The sequence below is a fragment of the Homarus americanus genome, unplaced genomic scaffold (genome assembly GCF_018991925.1).
Source record: "Homarus americanus isolate GMGI-L3 unplaced genomic scaffold, GMGI_Hamer_2.0 scaffold39232, whole genome shotgun sequence".
Classification (NCBI taxonomy): domain Eukaryota; kingdom Metazoa; phylum Arthropoda; class Malacostraca; order Decapoda; family Nephropidae; genus Homarus; species Homarus americanus.
In genome coordinates, this window is record NW_024734444.1 from 103,067 (window position 1) to 129,058 (window position 25,992).

General features: G+C 43.0%; 1 protein-coding gene across 2 annotated transcripts in view; it reads right to left on the minus strand.

Annotated features, from left to right (window-relative positions):
* LOC121870257 (putative neural-cadherin 2) overlaps positions 1–25,992 on the minus strand; it is a 146,351-nt gene that overhangs the window by 40,598 nt on the left and 79,761 nt on the right. For both annotated transcript variants that reach the window (XM_042372045.1, XM_042372044.1), the window contains exons 3-12: positions 23,366–23,481; positions 22,642–22,806; positions 15,902–16,036; positions 13,022–13,199; positions 8,383–8,616; positions 8,022–8,185; positions 7,163–7,318; positions 3,028–3,204; positions 1,675–1,863; positions 784–997 (exon numbers count right to left, since the gene is read on the minus strand). In XM_042372045.1, coding sequence (XP_042227979.1) covers positions 784–997; positions 1,675–1,863; positions 3,028–3,204; positions 7,163–7,318; positions 8,022–8,185; positions 8,383–8,616; positions 13,022–13,199; positions 15,902–16,036; positions 22,642–22,806; positions 23,366–23,481 — 1,728 coding nt within the window. The remainder of the gene's footprint in view (positions 1–783; positions 998–1,674; positions 1,864–3,027; positions 3,205–7,162; positions 7,319–8,021; positions 8,186–8,382; positions 8,617–13,021; positions 13,200–15,901; positions 16,037–22,641; positions 22,807–23,365; positions 23,482–25,992) is intronic.

Below are 25,992 nucleotides of genomic sequence, written 5' to 3' on the forward strand. Positions count from 1 at the left end.
GTGTGTGTGTGTGTGTGTGTGTGTGTGTGTGTGTGTTTGTGTGTGTGTGTGTGTGTGTGTGTGTGTGTGTGTGTACATTATAATACTAGATAAAATAAATAGAGCAAAAGTAATTAATGTAAAATAATAACTACAGTAATTCAATGAAATAAATAGAGCAAGATTAAGTAATACAAAATAAAGATGAAAGGCGTGAAGCGTGTTGACCATTGGTGTCAGTCAGGTGTGTCAGGTGTCCAGTAATCACAGCCCAAACCACCGTATAGATCATTATACCTTAATATCCCTCTATCACGTCACATCCGCATTAATTACACTAAATCCCTGCCAATTATCCTTTATTGACCCTCGACACTATAGAATTTGATGCATGTAATGAAATTCGTAATGTGATAGCGCTGAAAAATGGTTTACGGTCACATCAGGTTGTTGAAATAGATATGATGAGGACATAAGAGGGGGGGGGGGGTATATCTATCGGCAGCTATGTTAAAAAAAATCCAATTAAAATGGAATATTATCTTTTCTATGAGTATAAATGTGTTCTGTAATAATTTCCTTTAATACGTATACTATATAATCATGTTGTGCTAGTGTGAAGTTGTTTGATGGGGCTTTACTTAGTAATATGTAAGGTATTAGTGTCATATTTCTAACTTTTGTAATTAACGATAACATATTCTCAGCAGTGATATAGTGCTTTGAACTTAGGTATTCAAATGCGGATATATATATGGTGTAATACTGGATTTTTTTTGCTAAACAAGAGGAATCTGTACTAACTTTTGTCGAATTTGACCTTAATAGCTGTTCGTATGTGTGGTGGAGCGCGGGGGTCTAGGGCGATGGTGAAGGGCGGCCCGTGACCTTGGCGCCAGTCATCCAGGTCACCTAGTCTGATCTCGGCCACCACCTGCGGGTCAGCGTTCTCCACCACCTGCACCTCTCGCGGCTCGGCTAGGAACGGCGGGTTGTCGTTCACATCTGTCACGTTCACCTGTCGGAGTTGTGGGTCAGTGTTGAAGAAGTGGAGTGGTTTATCATGTTGTTGATGCTTCCTATGTCTCCTCCTTTTTACCTTACCTGTTTCTCCTTCATACCTCACCTGTCCCTCCTTTTTACCTTACCTGTTTCTCCTTCATACCTCACCTGTCCCTCCTTCATACCTCACCCTTTCTTTCCCTCATACCTCACCTGTCCCTCCTTTTTACCTTACCTGTTTCTCCTTCATACCTCACCTGTCCCTCCTTCATACCTCACCTTTCTTTCCCTCATACCTCACCTGTCCCTCCTTTTTACCTTACCTGTTTCTCCTTCATACCTCACCTGTCCCTCCTTCATACCTCACCTTTCTTTCCCTCATACCTCACCTGTCCCTCCTTTTTACCTTACCTGTTTCTCCTTCATACCTCACCTGTCCCTCCTTCATACCTCACCTTTCTTTCCCTCATACCTCACCTGTCCCTCCTTCCTCCACCTGTCTTTCCCCCATACCTCACCCAGTCCCTCCCCTCACAACTCACCTGTCCCTCCTCCATACCTCACCTGTCCCTCCCTCACAACTCACCTGTCTTTCCCTCATACCTCACCTGTCCCTCCCTCACAACTCACCTGTCCCTCCCTCACCCTAAGCTCCCTCACCCTTCGCCCCCATCACTCTGCCCGGACACTCACAGTAAGAGTGGCTGTGGCAGTTCTGGGCGGTACGCCGTCGTCCACCGCCCACACCAGTATCGTGTGGTTATGGGCGGCCTCACGGTCCAGGCCGCCCGCAAGTCGCACCCCGCCCGACCCGTCCACGCCGAAACGCCCTCCCGGATCGCTCGCCGGGGCTATAGTGTAGTTAACCAGGCTCGAACCTCCCTGGGAGAAGTGGCGGGGTTAGTGGCAGGGTTAGTGGTGGGGTTAGTGGTAGGGTGAGTGGTGGGGTTAGTGGTGGAGTTAGTGGTGGGGTTAGTGGCGGGATTAGTGGTGGGGGTGGTGGCACAATTAGTGGTGGGGGTAGTGACGGGGTTACTGGCGAGGTTAGTGGTGGGGTTTGTGGTGGGGTTAGTGGCGGGATAAGTGGTGGGGGTAGTGGCGGAATTAGTGATAGTTAGGTGGCACAATTAGGTGGTGGGTAATGCGGGGTTACTGGCGAGGTTAGTGGTGGGGTAGTGGCGGGGTTAGTGGGGAAAGTGATGTTCTAAAATAGAGGTTATTAACATACAAATATACAAATGCAAATTGATTAAGTATATTATTAATGAGAGAGAGAGAGAGAGAGATCCTCCTCCTCAAGCCATTAATGGCGTCACGAATCTGAGCAGAGAGCAGCTAGGTGTTGTGTTGACAGTGTATTAGTTTTGTGATGATGGTGTTGTCTTGAGAGCTCCTGTGTTGTGATGACGATATTCTTATATAAAAAGTGTACTGTTAAGTGATAGTGTTGGCCGGCGATAATGGTGACAGGTGTAGTGAGAGAGTGTGGACAGGTCGTACTGAGAGAGTGCTGACAGATGTTATTGACAGGTGGTATTGACAGATGGTGTTGATTGGTGGTAGTAAGATATAGTGTTGATGCAGTGTTGAGACATAGTGTTGACAAGAGAAATATTGAGAAACTCGTATTGGCTATTTTGTTTTGTGTTATGTTGACTAATTCTTGTAATATTAAATAGTGCCCTTAAAAGTGTTGCGTTAAAAAGCGGTTTTGTAAAAAGTTGTGCAGACAAAATGTTTTATTTTTACAAACAGATCCTGACGAAGTTGTTTTATTGCATACTATTTCTGACAGAACTGAGTTATGCTTAAATACTTATGCTGACAGTTGTGTTCTGTTTACAAATTTGTACTGACAGTTGTGTTATGTCTACACTATTTGTGCTGACGTAATTGGCAGAAGTGTTGACAGACTTTGGTTTTCAGTGTAGTGGTTGAAAGTTATCTATCTATCTATCTATTTATCTATCTATCTATCTATCTATCTATCTATCTATCTATCTATCTATCTATCTATCTATCTATCTATCTATCTATCTATCTCACCCCGTCAATATCGTGGGCGGTGAAGGTGGCGAGGTGGGTGCCTGCAGGGGTGTCCTCGGCCAGGGTGAGGTGAGCCTGGTCCTCATTAAACGCAGGTGAGTTGTCGTTGGCGTCCACCAGGTGTAGGTTGACCCAGGTGCCGTCAACGTGATACTTCTCCTGCCACCCGGACTCTCCCTGCATGGTGAGAGAAGAGTGTTGGGTGTGGTGATACTAATGGTGTGTGGTGATGATGGTGGTGGTAGGTGTGTGTGTGTGTGTGTGTGTGTGTGTGTGTTTGTGTGTGTATGGTGATACTAATGATGGTGGTAGTAGAGTCGGTATACTTTGTTATGGTGATGATGATGATGATGGTGACGATGATATTATATACACAATATGTGAGTGGTGAAATTGATGGTGAAGAAGTGTCTGTGCGTGTAGGGATATTGCAGGTGATAGCAGGTGGATATGGTGAATTTAATGGTGATAATAGGGTGTAAATGGTGACGGCGATTGTGATACTAATTCCAAGTGGTGAAACTAATGGTGATAACGGGTATATATAGTGAAATAAATGGTGACGGGGGGGGAAAATATATTATGATGATGTTGGTGAAGTAATTTGAAATTATTACGTACATTATGAAACATCTTTCTTTGCACAAATAAAAGCAAAGTACACGTAATTAAAAGTATGTAATTAAAAGAAAGTAGAATAAAATAATTGAGAGGTTAAGATAATTTGATAAAGATGAGGGAGAGAGGTACAAAGATTACTGTAGTTAGATTGAGAGCGAGGAACATACCAGGTAACAAGAGCCTTATTAATACCTTATACCTGATACCTTATACCCTATGTGACTTTGTTTTATATCTTGTACATTTTCCCTTATACTCAATTGATTACTTATTACGTGATATCTTAATACTTTTTTTCATTATATCTTACTCCTTATACCTTATATCATCCACCTTATTCCTTGTACTTTATGCTTAATCCCTTATACCTTGTATTTTACGTCTTATCATTTATATTTTACACTATTCCTTATACTCTTCGTCTTGTACCTCATACTTCAACATCTTATCCCTTACACTTCATACTTCACACCTTATCCCTTACACTTTGGTACTCTTTGCCTTGTACCTCATACCTCACACCTTGTACTTGGTCCAGTGTAATAACGACCACGGTGGATCATCTCGATAAATTACACTCATAAATAACATGAGGCAGATTACAAGGCGGGAGTGAAGTACACCTTTCAATCTTGTGGTGTGTGTGTGTGTGTGTGTGTGTGTGTGTGTGTGTGTGTGTGTGTGTGTGTGTGTGTGTGTGTGTGTGTGTGTGTGTGTGTGTGGTGTGTGTGTGTGTGTGTGTGTGTGTGTGTGTGTGTGTTTTCTACATAACGCAAAGTGTAAACAAAATAGCGTTATTCCCTCGCCTTTTAGGGATGGTTAGGTTAGATTAGGTGAGGTGAGGTTAGGTTAGGTTAGGGGAAAGGGGGAGCCATTTTTCATACAGTAGTTACAGCTGGGTGGGAGGAGAGAATTTATGGACTGTCAGTAGAGTAAATTGTGTTCCTGCTCTAATTACTGTACTACTGTTTTCGACCTTAATGACTACTGTCTCCCTCCCTTCACTACAGGACGAGGGAGGTTAGAGTGTGGTGGCGGTGGGTCGAATCTGTTTTAGTATATAGGTCGTCATCGTTATCATCGTCATCGTTATCATTATTGTCTTTATCAGTATTATTATATCATAGGTATCGTTCTATTATTCTTATTATCATCATCATTATCATTATCGTCAGTCACTATCTTTCTCACTTTCATTATCACCATCCCCATCATAATTATTGTCTTCATCATTAGTAAACATCATCATCATCATCATCATTAACATCATCATCATCATCATCATCATCATCATCATCATCATCATCATCGTCATCAGTCATTATCCCCTGAAGGCCTCCACATCCCCTGAGAACAACAACACTCCCTGAAGTATATTATGTGATCACCTGAAGATTAACCACCCTGTCGCTAACCTAACCTAACCTAACCTAACCTAACCAAACCTAACCTACCACCAAGACCAAGAGGGAGTAGTAGCCTTTCCCTTTGCTCGCTGCATTACCATAGAAACCAAGGATCGCAGAAACTTCCCTAGATGCTTCTTAATGTTTGAATACTTACTCAAGCTTCCTCCTCCTGCACCGTCTCTCTCTCTCTCTCTCTCTCTCTCGTGTGTGTGTGTGTGTGTGTGTGTGTGTGTGTGTGTGTGTGTGTGTGAGGTTCGAGCTTAATGGAAACATCTGTCATAACTCCTATTTACTCTCTGCCCCCTCCCCCTCCTGCCACACCACACCAGGACTGATGGCTGCTCGCTCGCCTGTGTTTCTCATTACATGGGTAAGAGTTCATGAGCACAGAGGTGTCATGAAGAGGCGAGGATAGTGTCATTGCTTTCAGAGAGAGAGAGAGAGAGAGAGAGAGAGAGAGAGTTCATGATTTCAGAGAGATAAAGAAAGTGTTATGGGGAGATAGTTTACTTTTCTGAGTTTTCTTTTCATAATGGCATTTATAACAGCAGAGAAACGATAATAATAATAATAATAATAATAATAATAATAATAATAATAATAATAATAATAATAATAATAATAATAACAATAACAATAATAATAATAATAAAAATAATAATAATAATAATAATAATAATAATAATAATAATAATAATAATAATAATAATAATCAGTTTACCTTAGCACCACAGGCAGAGTAAAAATAAAGTAGATTGCCACCAAAGCTCAAACTAAATTGCCTATTGGTGGTGTCTCGGGAGTTTGTAGGTCTCAGTGAAGCAACTTTAACGGTATACAGTACAGTATTGAGGCACCAGACTGATCTAATAATATAGGTTAACCCGGAAACTTCCCCCAAAACCTCCCCCTCTCCATCCCCCACCTTCCCCCACCTCCCCCTTCCCCCTCCTCCCCCTTCTCCCTCCCCCCTAAAAAAAAATGCCAGTGACCCTTGTTATTGTGATGGCCTGGATTGTATAATACAGACTGCTTGTTTTTCCCGTTTCCCTAAGTACTTTAATTTTGTTTTTTTTTCCCCCATTTTAGTCTGCTGGAAACCCGATATTTATAAAGCGTAAATAGTAAGTTGGTGAGCAGGTTTTGGCGTGTTGGTGGGTGTTCGGCCGACTGACACAGGTTGGTGTGTAGTAGAGGTAAACCACGGGTGAAATGGGGTCAGTTACTGTCACCGGGAGCAAACAAACCACCATCGATTGGTGATAATGAACAGAAATGACCGCCATCTCTTCTCTTCTCTTCTCTTCACTCATCCTTTTGCTACCTTGTTTTTGTTCTTTATCTGTCTTGTCTTATTTAATTTTTTCTATTCATGTCTCTCTCTCTCTCATTTACACTTTTGCATCCAACTTATAATCTCGGTACAGTGATGCCTGGTTAGTGTGTGTGTGTGTGTGTGTGTGTGTGTGTGTGTGTGTGTGTGTGTGTGTGTTTGTGTGTGTGTGTGTGTGTGTGTGTGTGTGTGTGTGTGTGTGTGTGTGTGTGTGTGTGTGTGTGTGTGTGTGTGTGTGTGTGTGTGTGTGTGTGTGTGTTTCTATATCCATTACTGCTTGATTCTCTTAGTTAACTCTTTGCTTGTTTATGTCTGTCCGCATTCACATTCAGTGGTTAGTTACAGTAATGAGATGTTACTGAGCATGTCACGGCACGGATAAACCCACACGCACGCACACCACAAGTACTGTACCAGGGTTATATTACGCACCAGCTGACGGCAGGTGAGTGTGATTTTCATTGACACTTGAAATCTGAGCATGACGAATGAGTTAGAGTAGACGCTTGAGTTCTTGTGTTATTTTCTCCTTCCTATTAGTTAGTTTTATGATTAATATAAGTTATTGGTAAACCCATTCTTTACTAGTTTGTCCCACCAGGAGAGGTTAACGTGTGGGCAGTGATCAATGAGGGCATAGATCAATGGGGGCAACTGTCGGGGGGGAGGGGGGCAGTTATCCAAGGGGCAGTTTTTTAGAGGTTTGTTATTGGGGGGGGGGGATGTCCAGGGGGGCGGGATCCTCCACAGACTCAGTAAGAAGTCTACTTACCATATCAGTGACCTGGACCCTAAAGCGGAAGCCTCGGCGGTGGTCAGGGTTCTCGTAGTCAAGGGGGGCCACCGCCCTCAGGTCCCCCCCAGGGCCCCCGTTCCGCCGGCCTTCTACACGGAACATCTGCCACCCACGTCCGCTACCTGGCACTACCTGAGGGAGGAGGGGAAGGAAGGAGGGGAATGCAGGTGTCAGTAATAAGGTGCACAAAAACACAGGTAATCAGCTGTACAGGTAGATGGGCTTTAATAAACGTATGGACATGGGTACTGTACTCAGGTATACAGATATACTGTACATGTGCAGTATTTCGGGGAACTGAGCTGGGAGGTGGAGGAAGAACTCGTAACAGCTCCCAGTGACATATATGACCCTACCCATCACAGTGTTTTTATCTTCATTCCCTTTTTACTCTGAATATCTATCTAGCTATATAGGTAGATAGATGGATTTATAGATATATATTTTATTAATGAAAAAGATAAAGCATTCTTACATTAATATTAGATTCAGAACATTCTTTATATCTTGTTTAATGTAGTTAGTTACCAGTAGTGTTTGATTCATTTTGGTTACTTAATTTCATGAAGTGTTTTGTGTGGCAGTCATTATACATATAAGGCACACTGATAAATACAGGGTGTTCAATTTCCATTATATCTGACACATTCTTATTGTCTATACGAGTATTTCAACTAAATTTCTGTATATTTACAGTATATACATTATTATATCTGTGTTACAGGGCTTCATCTGTAACACTGATTTTTTCATGTAAATGTACAATATGTGTCACATATAAAGGGAACACCCTGTATGTATATTGCGCCTCATTTGTGTTGTTAAGTGAACTGACCCTGAAGGTGAAGTTGTTTGAGATGTCTTGGTCGACGACGGAGAGTGTGGCGAGGACGTGGTCTGGGGTAAGACTCTCTGACACGTCCAGCGTCCACTCTGGCTTGGAGAATCTGGGAGGTACGTCGTTCACGTCAGCCACCTCCACCAAGACCGTGCCTGTGCCTGCAGGGTGAACAACATAGTATTTACTGCTGGCAGTCTCTCGTGACATTTAGTAATACATATAAAGGCAATTTTGTTGAGGATTCCCTGCCAATAATTTTAATTATGTTAAACCACTCTGATTCATATGCTATAAATCTCTATAAATTTATAATTGGTGCTTTAAGACACACAGTGGTTCTTCTGGCATCTCTCACCTTTGAGACCTCCACCATCTGTGGCCACGACCTGGATGGCGTAGCGCTGTGTTTTCTCTCTGTCGAGACAACAAAGCGCTGTGGTGATGAGCCCCTGCTCGCTGTCCACGGCAAAGATGGGTCTCCCTGACGCCTCATCGATCACATTCTTCTCTAGGGAGTAGACGAGGCGAGCGTTGTGGCCCTCGCGGGGGTCGTCGTTGTCCGTGGCCGATACTTGTGCTACCGACGCCCCTGTGGTCCAGTGCACCACACCAGCGAAAGAATGGACAAATATAAATCAGACCAAATAAATTAGGTTTGCCTCGGCCCAGTGATTTATGGTACGTAATTACATTCGTCAGTGTAATCGAAGAAGTGAGTATGTGTTAAAAGGAGTTTATTACCGGGAAGTTCTAGACAATTTGATTTTAATAGACACAGACTCGCTTCCAGGATTTGCATTTTACGTCGTTTTTACATGATGAAAAATGTGTCTGAGAAAGAGTTCAGAATACAAGGTGTAAAGGAAAATTTAATTAGGTGAGCCTTGCCTTCACTACGCACTCAGCCACGGCTCTGGCGGCGAACTTAATGAGGTTTTTCATGTCCCTGGAAAAGTTGATTAACCCAAAATGCGGTCCCTAGTGAAACCTTGAAAAGCTAAGTCAATGGGTTGATCATACCCGGGGGACACCCGTTCCCCGGCTTTACCTGTCTAATTATTTAAATGCGATATTTTTTGTTACTATGATAAGCTAAACTGACAGGGAAGGAGATGAGTGGTTAACCTCGTTACCATTGCTACTGTGTGGACGTCTGGTTAGATTGTGTTTCTGGTCTCCTGAGGTCCAAAACCAGTTAGTACCTTAAGAGCGGGTGGCACTAACCCTTAAAACAGTCTCCCTTGTTCCTCTCTCACACAGGGGTTTACCCTCCTTAAAAGGTCACCGTCACAAATTCGACCATTGGTCACGCCTCGGCAGTGACTCAACTTATAATAGTTTCACCTCTTCAAATGAACTGCTTCAGTTCATAACCCGCCGAGTCTCTGGAAAGATTCACATTCTTCTGAACTTAGCAAAAATATTTCTTTAAAACTTATCCTTCTTTTCTGCATTCGCCCTTTTGCTCCCACTTCGAGCTGCTAACTCCTCACAAAAGACACGTCTGTCCTCACATGAAATGCTCCTCCCACAGTCGGCGAGGTTTTGTGTCAAATTCTCCCGTGACATATTCTTATTTGAGGCTGTATGTCACTTATCACAAGACGGATCATAACCTTTAGTTTCTCTACTTTTAAGTTAGGTTAGGAACACACACACACACACACACACACACACACACACACACACACACACACACACACACACACACACACACACACACACACACACACACACAGACACACACACACACAGACACACACACACACACACACACACACACACACACACAGACACACGATGGTGAGACTATACTCTGTGTGTGTGTGTTGACGACCTCGAGTGATTATAAGTGTTTTATTTACAAATAAATTTCGAAAATATCATGTTTAGTGTCGGAGTAATTTTTTATTTCATCAGCCTCTCACAGTATGTGGTTGGAATTCAGATAATAAGGATATTATTTTCAGTTTGTGTCTGTCTGTCTGTGTCTTTTCACCATTCTCTCACCACCCTCTCTCTCACTTTCAGTCTCACCACCATTTTCTTACCATCATTCTCTCACCACCTTCTCCACCACCACCACCATTCTCTCACCACCATCTCCACCACCACCATTCTCTCACCACCATCTCCATCACCACCATTCTCTCACCACCATCTCCACCACAACCATTCTCTCACCACCATCTCCACCACCACCATTCTCTCAACACCATCTCCACCACAACCACCACTCTCTCACCACAACATTTTCATTCAATTAGCGACCATATGCCTCGTCATTCATTTACAATGTAACTTAATTCCCTTCATATATAACACAATGAAAGCCAGATGACGTCCTGAGAATTACATAATCTAATTCCTCTGCAAAAATTACATTATAAATTCTAAAGGCAGACACAGACACACCCACACTGCACCCCCCCTCCCCCACACAGACACACACGCACACAGACACACCCACACTGCACCTCCCCACACAGACACACACGCACACAGACACACCCACACTGCACCCCCCCTCCCCCACACAGACACACACGCACACAGACACACCCACACACCGCCTGCATACTGTAAGGTGAAATATAGTGAGCTTTAATCATGGTGGTCATGTGCTCCGTGTCTGAGGTGTAATGAAGTATGATGGTGAGGCACCTTCACTGTTATAGTAAGCGAAGGTGTGTACCAAGAGTCGGGGAATTTAATCAAGAATATGTGTACCGTAATGTAGTTTGTTATGTAGACAGGCGGATATATACGTCATATATATGCTTACTGTTATATATGTACTGTATATGTAGGTACACTTAATTTTGTACCTATGTATATTTGTAAAGGAACGTGAGATGTAATATAAAAAAAAAATTCACATGTTGTTATACATATGCGTATTACACACACACACACACACACACACACACACACACACACACACACACACACACACACACACACAACGCACACACACACACACACACGCACACACACACACACAAACTCATATACTGGAGAAACTTCTAAAACTTATGATAATTGATGTGTAAGAGACGCCCGAGGCTGGGACATTATTTATTCTTCACTATCCTATCAGATCGTCAGTCCAGGTGCAAGAAGGGTCATTAGGTTCGATCTGTAAGTGATTATGTTTGTCTATTCGTGAGCAAGAAACATAAGCAGATGGGAGATGTTGAAATTCAGTTGTTAGTTGAAAGAAATATAAAATAATGGGGGTTGATGATATAATGTATTTCTACGCTCTGACAATTAAGTTGTTCAAAGAGGTAATATTACGCTCGGGGCTGAGGTTGTTGCTGTGATGAGAAGCCTTCCAGTATGAGCGACTGTGTTATTGACCGAGGCAGGTGACACAGGTGCTGATCTTGTTGTTAGCATTCAATAGTTAGTGAGTTACTCCTGTAGTTACTATACAGGCGGGACGAGAGGTCACCATAGAGTTGTTGTACCATGAACGCAATCCACATTACTCATTTACTGGAGAGAGAGAGAGAGAGAGAGAGAGAGAGAGAGAGAGAGAGAGAGAGTACTTCTACCTTAATAATATTTTCAGAGGACTGTAATGCAACATGGTAAGACAAATAGGATTCGCGTCATTATCATTTTAAAGACTGGGAGCAACAACAAGGACACGCTCTGATCACATTTACTTAACTCGCACCACTGCTAATAAATGCATTTTGCAGAATGATCCGATTTGCATTAACGATTTTAAATATACACATAGCTGACTTTGCTCGCTCCTCAGCGCCGGGCAGCAGGAGATGAAAATACCTGGAAAGTTTTTTTTATTTGTTATACTTCAGAGGAACTGGACTGAAAGTTAGCTAAAAGGAGATGGTAAAGCTTGAATATTTCCCTACTGTTTTTTTTTCTCCCCAAAGAACAAAACTGAAGTTGGAGCCAAGAATGGTGGAGAACCTAAAGATATAACCACTTAGATTCTATTTTGATTTCCGAGGAACCAGAGAGAAGTTTTTTTTTTCTTTCTAACAACTTGAACGAAATTTAGCCAACGGGAAATGAAGTTTGTCATGAGATTCGTTCCTACCTGTATATTTCAAGAGGACTGAGGAAGGAGGCCAAAATTTAGTCACAGGGAGATGGAAATACCTGGGAATTTCATCTCCGGGGTGGGGTCGTTTTTCTTTTTTATTCCTAGATAAGAAAGTGCAGTTTAATTTCGCGTCCTAGGAAGTTAAATAATCTCAGGGGCCGAAGGAGGACTTACTTCAAGGAGTTAGCGGAGTTTTGTACCGGGAAATTCTTGTCTGGTCGTATACTCCTCCTCCCTTTCTTCCTCCTCCTCCTCCTCCTTTTCTCCCTCTTCTCCCTTCTTCTTTTCTTCCTCCTCCTCCTCCTCTTCCCATCTCTGCTCACTGTTATTTGTCATTCTACTTCTCTCCTGTTTTTCACTGAGTCATGATTCTAGGTCACAGTTTGATGAACAACTTTTCCACTGATCGCTTGAATTTTGCTCATAAACCCCGGTGAAAGGGGGAGGGGATATCAACACAATGACTCCTGACCATTTCATAGCCACCACCAACACGTCCTTTCCATAGGTCGGTCGGTGTGTGTGTGTGTGTGTGTGTGTGTGTGTGTGTGTGTGTGTCTGTGTGTGTGTGTGTGTGTCTGTGTGTGTGTTTTTTGGTTGTTTCGTGCTGAAGTCGTGAGTTGCGTGCGAGACCTCATGATCGGATCACTGTGATTGCGTGTGTATGTGAACTAATTTTTCTTTAACCCCTTGTCTCTCTCTCTCTCTCTCTCTCTCTCTCTCTTACTCCATTCCCCGCCTTGTTCTAATCTTTTGTCATTTATCTTTGTCTGTCATTCAATCTGTTCATGGGTATGTGAACGAGGGAGGTGACTCACACTCATTAGTGTGAACAAGGAATGTGATTCACCCTTATTAGTGTGAACAAGGGAGGTGACTAACCCTTATTAGTGTGAATATGGTAGTGACTCACCCTCGGGCGTATTCTCAGAGATGGTGGCGTTGACGACGGGGACGGGAAAGAAGGGGGGGTTGTCGTTGATGTCCTTCAGGTTGACGTGGACGGCGGTGGTGGTCTCCAGCTCCCCGTCTGTCGCCCGCACCCGCAGTCGCCACTGTGAGCGCCCATGGGGTGGGTCTCGGTCCAGGGGCTGTGGGCGGCCGGGTTGTGGAGAGAAGAGAGAAGGTTTAATATGAGTGGTGAATGTAGAGAAAGGGGGCTACTGTGGGGTGAAGGGGGAGGAAGGAGAGTTAGTATATGTAGTTAGAGATGATTTGACACGAGATGGATGTTTGGCAGCCAAAGAAACAGAATTGTGCCACCAGGAAAACCAAAACTATTGTGTATGTTTTATTATAAACTTAAACACCCCTTTCAACCTGTGTTTTTCTACAATCAGCCCTCCATCTACTGTAACCTCAAGTACTGTAGGAAAACCACTGGAAGGCATAAATCCCTATATTAATTAATATTTAATCATATAAGCAGTCAAATTATCCCCACACAGCTAGACCAGAGCTAAGATCCATCATCCAGCTAATGCTCACAGCTTGACATTCAATCTTCGCTAGAATCTCACGTCTTCAAACAGTTTCGACGTAATATCACCCCTGGCTGCTCACCGACCCTGCAACACCTTGTCTTCTGCGATCAACATCATGTTGTCAGCGCAACATGGAATGACGTGGTTCTCCAAAATGGTGTACATATGTAACTGCATCACTTACAAACTGTCGTTTTGGTGCATCGAGGCTGAATTTTCACATAACATGGGTTAGATTAATCACCATTTCAAAATCTATTCCGTTTGCCAATCAGGCGGTGGACGGCAGCGGATCTCTGCCAGTCGTGAGTGGAACTGGATAATCCTAATAATCCCGGGGACGGGATACACCAGTTAGCTCATCAAGGCGTCCCCGCCATTATATAATTGATGATAATCCTGACGACTCCTGTGTGAGAGACGAGTAATGTGAGTGAGAGAGATATTACGGTTTCTTCCTACTAAACGTTACCAGAATATCCTATTTTAGTTTCGATATTTCTTGTATTTTACTCCTTCTTAATTGTTGTTTTTCTTGTTTTAGTGACTCACTCAGTCACTGACAGAAAAGGTGGCGCAGCATTGTACAAGTTAATCGCTGTACCGCTACCGCCACTCTACCCTAGTGTGTTGCTCTGCTTAGTATTATCAACACTCGCATTTTCGCAACCATTTCAGCTTTGAAAAACAACAACTAAGAGACGTGCAGTTATTGCTGTTGATTCATGTATTTGATCAACATTAAACGAGAACGAATAAACTCGTACAGCGCAGTGAGTAACAGTAACAGGGGTCAGGCGCGGATACAGCTGCTGACACAAACTACATTACGATCGTGTAGTAAGATAAACTCCTAATAACATGACATGATGGGCTAGAACAACCTATTAGAGTAACATTACCTTTTATCCTAACGAGCCATTCTATTAGTCCCCAACATGTAAAGAGTTATCAATAATGAGCGTAAATGATTATACTGTTCTATTATTTCTCCTTTCTTTTCTAGTTTGTCTTTTTAGTAAATACTGAATAACTATCATTAATAGTGGATAAAAAACTCTAAGGATATATCTGTAATTTTATGATCGTAGAGGAAGGACGGGGGGAGGAGGAGAGAAAGGACGGGAGAAGGAGGAGGAGAAGGAGGAAGAGGAGGCGAAGAAGGAGGACGGGGAGGATGAGGAGGATGAAGAGAATCTATTTGGAAGAGAAGGAGGAAGAAGAAGAAGGTTTATTTGAGAGAGGCTTAGGAGGGGGAAGAGAAGATTCATTTAGAAGAGGAGGAGGAAGAAGAGGAAGAGGACCCCACCCAGAGAGAGAGAAGAAGAAAACTCCAAAGAGAAGGAGAAGATAAATTATAGGAGCTCCCTTAAAGGTAGGAGACGAAGTAGGACTCACCTGCAGAAGAGGACATAGGATTCACCTGCAGAAGAGGACATAGGACTCACCTGCAGAAGAGAACATAGGTCTCGCCTGCATGAGAGGACATAGGACTCACCTGCAGAAGAGAAAATAGGACTCACCTGCAGAAGAGGACATAGGACTCACCTGCAGGAGAGGACATAGGACTCACCTGCAGAAGAGAACATAGGACTCACCTGCAGAAGAGAACATAGGACTCACCTGCAGGAGAGGACATAGGACTCACCTGCAGAAGAGACTCACCCAGAAGAAAAACATAGACCTGCACATAGGACCACCTGCAGAAGAGAAATAGGACACCTGCAGAAGAGAACTCACCTGCAGGAGAGGACATAGGACTTACCTGCAGAAGAGAACATAGGACTCACCTGCAGAAGAGAACATAGGACTCACCTGCAGGAGAGGACATAGGACTCACCTGCAGAAGAGAACATAGGACTCACCTGCAGGAGAGGACATAGGACTCACCTGCAGAAGAGAACATAGGTCTCGCCTGCATGAGAGGACATAGGACTCACCTGCAGAAGAGAAAATAGGACTCACCTGCAGAAGAGGACATAGGACTCACCTGCAGAAGAGAACATAGGACTCACCTGCAGAAGAGAACATAGGACTCACCTGCAGGAGAGGACATAGGACTCACCTGCAGAAGAGAACATAGGACTCACCTGCAGAAGAGAACATAGGACTCACCTGCAGGAGAGGACATAGGACTCACCTGCAGAAGAGAACATAGGACTCATCTGCAGGAGAGGACATAGGACTCACCTGCAGAAGAGAACATAGGACTCACCTGCAGAAGACAACATAGGACTCACCTGCAGGAAAGAACATAGGACTCATCTGCAGGAGAGGACGTATGACTCAGGAGAAGACGTAAGACTCACCCGTAGGAGGTGTATAGCCCCAGAGGAGGGGTCGACGGCGAAGCACGGGGTGGTGCCGTTGGTGTAGACGCCGTCCCCTGAGAGAGAGTACTGGAGGTGACCGTACTGTCCAGCGTCACCGTCCCGCGCCGTCACCTGCTGGCCCCGACGACGAGGGAAGATGGAAACGATGATAGTGTTAATTCAGGAGACGACGAGGATGATGAAGATGATGATGATGATGATGACGATGATGATGACGACGATGGTGATGTAGTTCCCCGTTGTTTCCATCATCCATAGGTAACCTACTTATGGTGGTCCTGTTGCCACCCGTTGTCTTCCTCATCCAACGGTAACCTCCTTATGATGGTTCTGTTGCCACCCGTTGTTCCATCATCCAACGGTAACCTACTTATGGTGGTCCTGTTGCCACCCGTTGTCTTCCTCATCCAACGGTAACCTCCTTATGATGGTTCTGTTGCCACCCGTTGTTCTGCCAGTGAGATTCAGCCGCTTTCCGTGTTAAAAGGGCATTAGCGAATTACTAGAGAGAGAGAGAGAGAGAAGCAAAGCCTTATAGGGACTAAGAACCACGATGACAGAGAGAAAAAAGAAAGAGAAAGGAAGAGAAAGAAAAAAGAAAGGAAGGGAAAGACAGAGAAAGGAAGAGAGACAATGGAAAAGAGAAAGAATAAAAAAAAATATTTGAAGAGAGAGAGAGAGAGAGAGAGAGAGAGAGAGAGAGAGAGAGAGTCAACGCTCACTAACACCTGTTGCTGGGAGGCTGGGTGGGTATTCCGACAGTAGGGTAGTCTTAGGTGAGGGAGATGCTTGTTCATCTCACTGGACGGAGATGAAGAGGGAGGTTGTGATAAAAAATTGACTCTCTCTCTCTCTCTCTCTCTCTCTCTCTTTTCCTCCTCATCAAGGCATCTCTAGTATATTCAAGCCTTTAGGACACAAACTCAGAGAGGCGAGGGTATTATAATCGATGACTGTGTGTATGTGCGTTTGTGTGTGTGTGTGTGTGTGTGAGAGAGAGAGAGAGAGAGAGTCCTTTTCTCTATTAGAACATATGTCTGAAACTCTACGGATATACCAACCCACATTTGACTTACTTTGTCTATCTTTTACGGGGCGTGATTTACTGTAGACTAATCCAATGACTCGGCATTAGATTAAGAAACGTATTGTAATTCGTGTCTATGTTAACCAATTCCTCTACCAGTACCTAAAACGAAGGTGTACCTGATATGTTTCTCGAAGCTAGTGGTGTCACGGATTTCACTTATTAATGGTGGTGAAAGGTAGGTTAGTTTTACAGGTAGTGGAACCAGGTAGTGGGTTAGGTTAGGTTATGTTATGGTAGTGGGATAGGATAGGTTAGGTTGTGGTAGTGGGTTAGGTTAGGTTATGTTATGGTAGTGGGGTCAGATATGTTACAGGAGGATAGTGCTGCCGTAAAAGGTGCTTAGAAATAGTTGTGCCAGTTATGTTAATGATAATTTTTCAGGTTATTTACGTTAAAGATAGTAGGTGTCCGTACATTGAAGATAGAGATACCAGGTATATACTTAATATAAGTAAAGACAGAAGCGGTGGCGGGTATGTTACTTGTAAAGATGGCGGTCACCGGGTATGTTGAGTAATGTAGTTCCTCTAGTGTTCTCTGAGGTGACTCTACAGACTGCCTCTATATTACGGAAACTTTTATATGTCTATACTACTGAGAGTATCCCCCCCCCCCCCTGCAGACGTGGTTTAGGTAGTATATGCTTATAACTTTTCCCTGGTCTTAATATATTTCGCTTCTCTTCTTGTTCATTAGTGAGAGTGGTGTATCGTTCATCACACAGCTGTCTCACTTTATATATTGTTTATTGTATATCAGAAGCGACGTCTGTCTGTTGTAAATTATGTAGGTGTCTTAAGTTAATCAGAACTGAGCTGTCTCACTTGACTTAAAAACTTAGCTCGGATCTGTGCGTAACTGGAATGTTTGAAGTAGAATCTGGGCCGGAAACTAATTTATAAAGTAACAGGTAAAGAAGTTATAACACACAGTTGTGAGAAAACGGACAAGATGTTCAGTTGAAGTTACTCCTGCACCGCTACACAGCCTCAAGCATCGCCGTAACACGATGCAAATTCTACACCAAATTTTTAGTACAGAGTCGGGGAGATGTAAGTAGTTCCTAAACTGGCAGGAAAATCCCTGGTACACACCCTGACAAGGTATCCGAAGGCATAAAGAAATGTTCCACGAACTTGTGTGAAAACTAGATGAAAATAGTAAAAGAACTTTCACGTGTATCAGATGCTGGGAGAGGGAGTGTTGGTGTCTGACAGAGAGTGAAAAATGTGCCCCCGCTAAATGTCTTTTATTTGCGTAATATATTGTATCGGTCATGGTACAAGCTTCTCTCTATTATTATTGTTTTGTTTTTAATTATTCTGATGCTACACAGTTTTAGTTACTCAATTTTGCTTTTGTTTTTTGTGTATTTTTATTTTTTTCTGTAAGTCTTTGAGCTGTGTGTCATTCAGCCTGGAGGGGGGGGGGGGTTAACTCTCCAGGGAGGCAGGGAGGCCAGAGAGGGAGTGAACTGTTACATGAGTGTTGCAGGAGATACTTCTGACGGAACATTTTTTTTTCAAACAAGTAGGAAGAGGTTTCAAAGAAGGACGAATGAAAGGAAGGATCTGTGTCACTCCCTCTAATTGTGCCTTATCCTCCCCCTCTCCCTACACTTTTCTTTCTTTGATCCTTGGGCTCTCCATCTTCACCGCTCTGTAAAACCAATCTCTCTCTCTCTCTACACCAAGCAGCTTCTTATAGTCAGCATAACAACCCAAGAGGTCGGAAACGTGTGAATGGCTTAGGTGACCTCCTGCTTTATATACCAAAGCCTCCGTCGTATCCTTTAGTTGTGGTGACCCGCGACACTGAGCGAGGTGTGTGGTCGTCGCTTTCACCACTACTCCAAGGGAATCCATCCACCTTTAATTATTCTAGACTTAAACTAAATTTGCCCAGTTTGCTATAGTAAAAAAACAACACTACAACGGAATATTGACTTTTCGTCCAATAAAATCCCATACGAAAGCTTTTTTTTTCCTACGTTATATAATCACACTAATAGAAAGTTTCCTCTTGATTCATTTTTATTTTTGAAACTTTTATATTTGTTTGGTAAGGGAGAGCATTAGCGACCCAGTGATCTCCTTTAAGAGTGGAAAGTACTTTTGAAAAATATTAAAATTTTGACGCATCTCCTGAGACACTGTGTTGGGTAACGTGTAATTATTATCGGTCATCTTTCAAGGTGAATCTACAGCACCGCCTCAGCTGCCAGACTTATATAGATGTACAGTTGCTTTGTCTTCGGTCGATTCTGAGTTATATTTAAATACGCAAGTACACGTACACAAATACACCGATGCTTATACACCCATACATACATACATACATACACGAAAAAACTGAACCATCACAGACAGGTGTTACGTAATAGTGGCATTTCCACACAAAGCGAAGCCACGGCCCAGGTGAAGGCAAGAGGGAAGCGGACACCTCACAAGGGGACAATAAAGTACAGTGTTGCTTTTTTATTGTGTCGCATTATATTGTGTTTCATTTAAAAAATAATCTTTGCTGATGTTTCTCAATAGAACCAGCAGATGGACACCTTAGCTTTCCACAAAAGATTTATATAGGACAACACCACTATTGAGACAACACCACCACGACAGATCTGACTGAATCCCACATGAATGCCCCAGAAGAGTGCATCATTATATTCCAAGGTATATGATCTGCCAATAACGGGAAAAAAAACAAGACTTGAGATTTCTCAGGAGAGATTTAAGACAAGGAACACCCCCTCCAACATCTTCAAAATAGCCACGAGGACACTGTCTACTTGCTACCACGTCTGCCTTTGATGACGTGCTCTTGAACACATAAACGCCAACATAAGTGTCTGCCAACCCCTTTGAAGTCCTTATAATTTCGCAGACTTTTGTCGGTCTGCCGCCCTGATGACATCTTACGTTCGGAGGGAATTTTTCCATCCCCACAATAGAACGAGAGTGATGAAAGGCGGAGCACCTCCTCCTCCACGCTGCGTTCCAAGTGAGAGCTGCGTCCTCGACTCAAGTTCCTGGTGGGATGAGGGGTGTTGGGGTTGGAACTTGACCCTTGAAATGCGTATATAAAGGGAGACAGCCAGACCCCTGCTCTAGATGTGTGTATGTGTGCGGCGGCGGCGGGGGGGGGGGGGATGTTGGCTTCCTCAGCTGAGTCAGGAAATTCTGCCCACGTAAGTCTTGATAAAGTGATAAAGAACGGAATGCCATTGGGAATCGACTCGGAGAATTTTATGTGGGAAAGGATTTGCATGACATTTAAACTTCTTGCTTGATCACCACTTTATCCAGTTAACAATTTAATGGAGTTTCTTTAATACACAAAATCTGCATCTCTCGCGGCGTTGAAAGCAAACTCCTAAAAATAAATATAATTATTGGCTTTTTTGTTTCTAATTTACACCATCATTACTGCACTAGGCTGGAGGTAACAGACTATGGCCAGCCGCTGAACTGCAGTGAAAACCACCCATAAGTTAACCCTCTGGGAGTCTGACCTTCCCTGGTCTGCCCGGCAACAGGCACACATCTTTCTCCTCCCTGTGTCAGTTTCCTTTAGTACTGTTGTGAGTTTTGTAAACACACACACACACACACACACACATTTCCATCAGGAACTGGAGCAGATAGACAGAACTACCCACACCATCGCTGGGCTCAGGAACCTACATTAGTACTCACGCAATATCTTAAATATACTACAATTTACTTAAGGTACAAACTGCTGTGCTAAGACTTTCTGGTCCTGGTCCAGGGCAGCCCCAGTTCACCTACCTGTGAATATTCGCATGGCTACCAACTTTACAGTTCGATAAACTTGTGGCGGTTGAGGTCAGTGTCAACGACTATTCCTTCTTGTGTGTCGAAAAATCTTGCATCTGTACTGTCCTACAGTATACGCTTCTCAATTTACTGTCTCTTATTCACTCCTGATACAGCTGAGGGGATGTAAATAAATCGACGATAGGAGAGATGGTGTGTAAGGATACACGGCTGACTTGAATTGATATATATATATATATATATATATATATATATATATATATATATATATATATATATATATATATATATATATATATATATATATATATATATATATATATATATATATCAACGACCTCACCAGCCAGGACTCGAACCCTGGACCTTATAAATATATATATAATTACCATTTGGATAACAGGAAAACTTTACAACAATGGAGGAATTGTTTACGTTAAACAAACCATTCACTGAAATAAATATTACTAACAATCATTTCTATGACCTAGATATAAAACATAAAAACAAATAATTCCTTCGAAAGAGAAGATTGAGAATTATCTCCCTCGACACACTGAGATCAAAAACTAATGATCATGTTTTTATTGATGTTCACCACGGACTTAGTGGGTTCGGCGGCCGAGTGGATACAATGCTTGCCTCTGGCTCTGACTGTCGCTGGTTTTAATTGGGTACCTAACTTTCCAGTACACTGTATCCCTAGTCCCTGTAACAGACCGTTTGGTTAATGGAAGCCACTTTCACTGCAAGCTTAGTGTCACACGATAACTAGCATTAAAACCTAAATCAGTTGCTCATATAACGTGTGGTTGAGTCTTCATCTTAGGCGAGAAAGTGTACCGCAAACCACTGCTTAATTAGGTCGTCCAAAAATAGTCGATCTGGTAATGGTTTTCAGATTTCACCGAAAGTCTTGGCTGGTTAAATAAGTGAAAGACATTAAAATAAAACACGTCGAAGAAGTGACTTTTTATGTCAGAAACAGTTTAAGTACAAACAAGCGGGTCGTAAGTACTTTATATGGACTATTTACCCGCGAACTGAGTACAAACTAGTGGGTCGTAAAAGCTTCCCAATGTTGTTTATATTTTCGTGTCGGTGGTGTAATGCTTGATGCTGAAGGGGGGGTGGGGGGGGGGGGGGGGAGGTTACGTGGTTAAGTGGACAGGCGCGGCTCATCAACATCCAACCAGTGAAGAAACATCATCTCCTTATACAGAGACTGAAGTGATTATAAACTGGAAATGATATAGACACTTTCTTCGGACATTTTTACTTCACCATTTTGCAAGTAGTAGTAATAGACTCGCATGAGGATTAGCCCCACCGGTTTATTTCAGGTGATGTTTGAACACGTTAACGCTAGGGTTTGGTTAGGTTAGATTAGGTTAGATTAGGTTAGGTTAGGTTAGGTTAGGTTAGGTTAGGTTAGGTTAGGTTAGATTAAGTTAAGCCAAACAAATTATTAGGGTGATTAATATATGATTAATATATGACCAATTTGACCATATGAATAGATAAATGAAGAGGAAATAAGTCGGTGATGGGAAGGATATAGCCATGAAACCTAATCGTAAGACAAATACAGAAATAGATTAGATGCAGAGACATTCAAACTACGCGTAGATTATGTGCCATGATATACTGACATAGGTGTGTGAGCAGCACTGGATGGTAAGAGTATTCATGAGATAGGAACAACGTGGGAGTGACGAACTGATTAGTGCCTCAGGTAGATACAGGTAGACTCTAAGACAAGCTGTATACTGTGTGGGAGGCGAACACTAATTAGTACGTGAGACAGACACAGACAGGCTACTGACCGTGAGTATGGTCTTGGGGAGGTGTCTGTCGTCCTCTTCAGTGATCTGTGTCTCGTGTAGCGTCCTCGGGAAGGCGGGGGCGTGATCGTTCTCGTCCACCACATGCACCACCACCCTCGCCTCACTGCGTGCCTCCCCCGCCCCGGCCTCCACCACCAACTCGTGCTGCGATAAACCATGTGACGGGAACAAGTGGGTCAGGTCAAAATGAAACACTGGAGATCAAGAGGATACATAAGAGGGAACAATGTAGAGGGGTCATGGAGGTCAGGATCAAGGTGACACATAAGAAGTCAAGAGGATACAGACGAGGTGGGAGGTATAGTGGGCCAGGAAGATCACATAAGACAGATACGACAGGCAATGGGGCACTCTAAGGGGCTGTGTAGGGGCAAACACGTAGATCAGGTCAGAGGTAAAGGGGACGAGTAGGGAAACAAGGAGACGTGTTGTGGAGTGCATGGAAGGAGAGAACACATGAACATACGCGTCCGGGGAATGTGGCGAAAAGTAGCAGAATACTTGTTAAGTTCAGCCGGACATTAAGATAAAGGAAAATAAACGTGTTAAAATGTTTAGGTGGATGAGATTATGAGAAATGCTACTGGCTACATTTAAACGACTAGCAAGTGTAAAGTTTGTATCACACACACACACACACACACACACACACACACACACACACACACACACACACACACACACACACACTTATTTTTCTCACCTGTTCTTGTTCTTCGAAGTCCAGTGGCTGGAGGAGGGTGAGACGGCCGCTGGTGCTGCCCAAGGCGAAGAGTCCTTCCTTATTGCCTTCCTTGATCCTGAATTCCACTGGCTCGCCTGGAAGGAGAGAAAGAGACAATGAAAAATGAGAAAATGAGGGAGGATGGAGAGACAATGGTGAGATTATTATCGTTGAGGGCAAGGGATGAAGGAGAGGGGGAGACTTAAGAGATGCTGATCTGAGAGGAATGACAATGGAATGATAATTTCTGTCAAGTTTGAGAGAATGATAATTGCTCATTAAGAGACGGGTTGGATGCGAAAGATAATGATGGGGTCGAGTTGACCTTCGCGTTACAAGAATAAATTGCAAGATGGTGAAAGGTAATTCCGGGACTTTCTGATTATTTGGACCAGGAGCGTAACCTAACCTATCTTACCTCACTTGACTTAACCTAATCTAACCTAACCTATCTTACATCACTTAGCTTAACCTAACCTAACCTAACCTACCCCTAAAGCATGTGGGGCGTTTAAAAGATTTTGCATTTCAGGAGTTAAGTAAAAAGGCAGAGCTCAAATTTTGTTGGACGTTGACTACTTGGATATTTGTTTGTAATTTGACTTTTATGTCACGAATTGTTTCAAGAGTTAGAGTATGAAACCTAGAAAAAATTAACTTTGGTAAATTTGTGCATTAATGTGTCATAAAATTCCTGACTAAAGAAGATTCCACATCGGGGGAAATTCATCAACGCGTGGTGGGAGGATGACAAGAGGCCCTCCCAATTATTACTATAGCAAGGTGGAACACAACGATCAAACTGGAACGCAACCTCGAGGATGTTCATCAGTGAGGGTGACCATCAGGTAACACCCACGAGGCAACCGTAGCCCACGTCAAGAGCATGGTTATAGTCGGCCGACGTATCATAGTTGATGAAATAAACAATAATGTTGTCAGTTCACATGGAAGTGTTGTGACCATTATTCAGGTTTCTGTAAGGTGGTTCCTGGAAACCTCAGAGGCTAACCCCTTCACTACGGGGATGCCAGTTTTAATATTTTATTTGACTCACGCCAGACGATTCTATTCAGCAGAGAGGGGACCCCCGTACACAAGTGATTAGTAGACTATCTCCCCTAAAGTCGACACCAAACTGCATGAAGTCGATCCAGCCAAATTTCTTTGTTTCGGCTGGTAACCAAGATGAGACTTGAGTTCATCATTGGGTCCCCGAATCGAAGATGGAATCCATGAAATGAACGTAGCCGAATTCTCTAATTTCCAATAAGTTCAGAAGTCAATCCCTTGCCGGAAAGATCGTGGACTCGATTTTATGGGCTGCCAGAGGGATTCTACTGATCAAACTACCTGCTGCATAAAACAACGATCACCAGTGACTACAGTATAGTGTTGGGTTTAATGTGAAAACTGCGTGACGTCATCCAGGAGATACAATGACGACTACAGGTGTGCTGCTGGTCCGCGATAACGTGTCGGTCCACTAATCCCATGTTACACAGATGCCTATTCATGACTGCGGTTTCGAGTAATTCAATTATCCTTCCTAGTAGAGGGGCTGAAGGAGGTTGTTACTGATGTGTGGTTTAAGGAGCACTCGAAATATTTTAGAAAACTGGCATAACGGGTTTGAAGGACAAATGGAATGAGTGTATTGAAGGCAAGGGAGAGTATATTGAACAGTAGCGTGCGAATTGTAGGTCTACGTTTTTATTATATAACCAATCTGCAAATGTTTTGATCGTTCCTCGTTGCCTAACATAACCTAACCTAACTTAATCTAACCTATTCTAACCAAACCTCCCCGTAACATAACCTTACTTTCCACCCAACCTACATTTAATTTAACCTAACCGAATTAATTAAACACAAAGACGGAATTTTAGTAAGACAAAATTTCGGTTCGGATTCGATTCTGGTTTCCGGTTCGGTTATTAGTTGTCCATATTATTTTTTATGTGTAGAACTTGTGACAGGCAAGAAACTGGTCGCAGAACTGCAGCTGTAACAGGAAAACTGTATTGTTGACACAGTTACATGACAGCCCCTGGATCACCGACCACTGGAACCTCAAGAGACTCATGGAAAATTAATCTACATCTGCTCTCTTCTCCTTTACTTCTGTATTTCGCTCTCTCTACATTATTCCTTTTTGTCACTATGTCTTTATTTCTCCGTTTTCTTCGTCTTTCGAACTAGTATTTTGCCATAGTTTTTTTTTTCGTTCTTTGTTTGCCTTTCATTCATTCTCTCTCTTTCACTTATCCCTTCCTGTCTTCACCTGATACGAACATATCTATTTGCCAAACCCCCGCTCAGCTGCCTCGACCCGGATATCGAAAATGAGGTTTACGAGTCACCGGCACACACACACACACACACACACACACACACACACACACAGGCCAATTAGTATATAAAGGTAAACGTATTGATATATAGAAAGTGTGAGCAACAGACTCTTTCTCTTACAGTACACTGGTCTGTGACACATGCTATCTGAATAATCTCATTAATCCGAGTTTCCAGTTTTCCATTACGGGGTCCCAAGTCGACGCTCGGGGTACGGGCTCTCATGGTGAATATTCCTCGTAAATGAAGGA